The 1656-nt window shown below is 43.8% G+C and overlaps 1 protein-coding gene across 1 annotated transcript in view; it reads left to right on the top strand.

The window, feature by feature from the left end:
- The window catches only part of LOC117935180 (broad substrate specificity ATP-binding cassette transporter ABCG2-like), a 17738-nt gene that overhangs the window by 4759 nt on the left and 11323 nt on the right, over nucleotides 1–1656 (top strand). Inside the window, exons 4-5 of the mRNA XM_034857318.1 lie at nucleotides 133–247; nucleotides 430–706. Of these exons, the coding sequence (XP_034713209.1) occupies nucleotides 133–247; nucleotides 430–706 (392 nt within the window). The remainder of the gene's footprint in view (nucleotides 1–132; nucleotides 248–429; nucleotides 707–1656) is intronic.

Here is a 1656-nt window from a genome sequence, read left to right as displayed (position 1 = left end):
TGCAGGACGTGTACTTTAGAGTGGTAGTACTGCAGGACGTGTACTTTAGAGTGGTAGTACTGCAGGACGTGTACTTTAAGGACCAGAAGAGCTTCCTGTCTGAGTTTTTAAGGGGATCCGTTTGTCGTCCAGGTTTCTGGACGTGTTGGCGGCCCGGAAGGACCCTGCAGGTCTGACGGGGGAGGTTCTGATCGACGGAGCCCCCCAGCCCCCAAACTTCAAGTGTCTCTCTGGATACGTGGTCCAGGTGGGTGAGACGGACAGGAAGACAAACAGGACGTCAAGGGATCGGCTTTGATTCAGCACGGCTTCCTGTTTTGAATCTGGACAGGAAGGGAACTGCGCAACAATGAATACAGCGTCCTGGGTCAGAAACCCAAGGGCGTCCATCTTGTTTTAGATGTTGACGATGTGTCTTCTTGTCCTCAGGACGACGTGGTGATGGGAACCCTGACGGTGCGGGAGAACCTCACCTTCTCCGCGGCGCTGCGACTCCCGGCCGCCATCTCCCAGGGGGAGAAGAAACGGAAGGTGGACAAACTGATCCAGGAGCTGGGACTGGGCCGGGTGGCCGACTCCAGGGTGAGGAGACAGGAGGGGGTGGGGGGGTGTAAGGGGGTGAGAGACAACAAAACAATAATAATAATAATAATAACAATAAAGCGTGTCCTCCCCCATTCCCCATCTCTCTCCCCGCTTCATGTCTGTCTACTGTCGCTTTAATAAATGGAAAATCCCCAAAATTGTCACAAAAAAAAAAAGAGGGCCAAAAGGAATGATGAAAAAGTATTTTATAGCCGCAAATAACTAATAAAAACAGAATTGATCTGAAGAATGAACACTTAACTCTCCTGGTGACCCCTTTCCAGGGTGAGGAGACAGGAAGGGGGGGGAGGGGGGGGAGTGAGAGACAACAAAACAATAATATAATAATAATAAAGCGACAAGAAAGAAGGTTTGAATCCGACCTGCGGCCCTTTGCTGCGTGTCCTCCCCCATCTCCCAGATCTCCCCCTTTCATGTCTGTCTACTGTCGCTTTAATAAAGGGGAAAAAAACAAAAAATAATCTTAAAATAGAGAATTAGTGGCAAAAGTAGTGATGAAAAAGTATTTTATAGCATCAAATAACCAATAAAAACCAAAATAGTCAGAGAAATTAACCCTTACCCCTCCTGGTGTCTTTGGGTCTAATCTGAGCCCTTTCCAAAAAGTTTCTATATCCAAAATTTGGATTTCTTTTAAAAAAAAAATTCAAAAAAAAGTAACGTGGAAGGTTCCCAACAACGCTCCTCACACGTTACATTAATAATCAGTTCACTACTTTTATAGAATTTGGGAGTTTTTGTCAATTTTCTATAGCATTTGGAGAAAAAACAATTGGTAAAATAACTTTAAAAAAGTGTAAAATAACAGAGAAAAATTTCAATAAAAGTGTCTAAAATGTGAAAAGATGTAAAAACAAAAAAAATTGACAAAAATTTGGGGAAAAACCCACGAAATGACGTGACAAAATCAAAAAGTGACAAAATCAATGTGGGAAAAACGCAAAAAGTCTCTAACCGTCCATAACCTTGGTTAAAGTTTTGTGTGTGTGTGTGTGTGTGTGTGTGTGTGTGTGTGTGTGTGTGTGTGTGTGTGTGTGTGTGTGTGTGTGT

Source organism: Etheostoma cragini, chromosome 19 (genome assembly GCF_013103735.1).
Source record: "Etheostoma cragini isolate CJK2018 chromosome 19, CSU_Ecrag_1.0, whole genome shotgun sequence".
Classification (NCBI taxonomy): Eukaryota; Metazoa; Chordata; class Actinopteri; order Perciformes; family Percidae; genus Etheostoma; species Etheostoma cragini.
The sequence above is the reverse complement of the archived record's forward strand: the minus strand, read 5'-3'. Positions and strand labels throughout refer to the sequence as shown.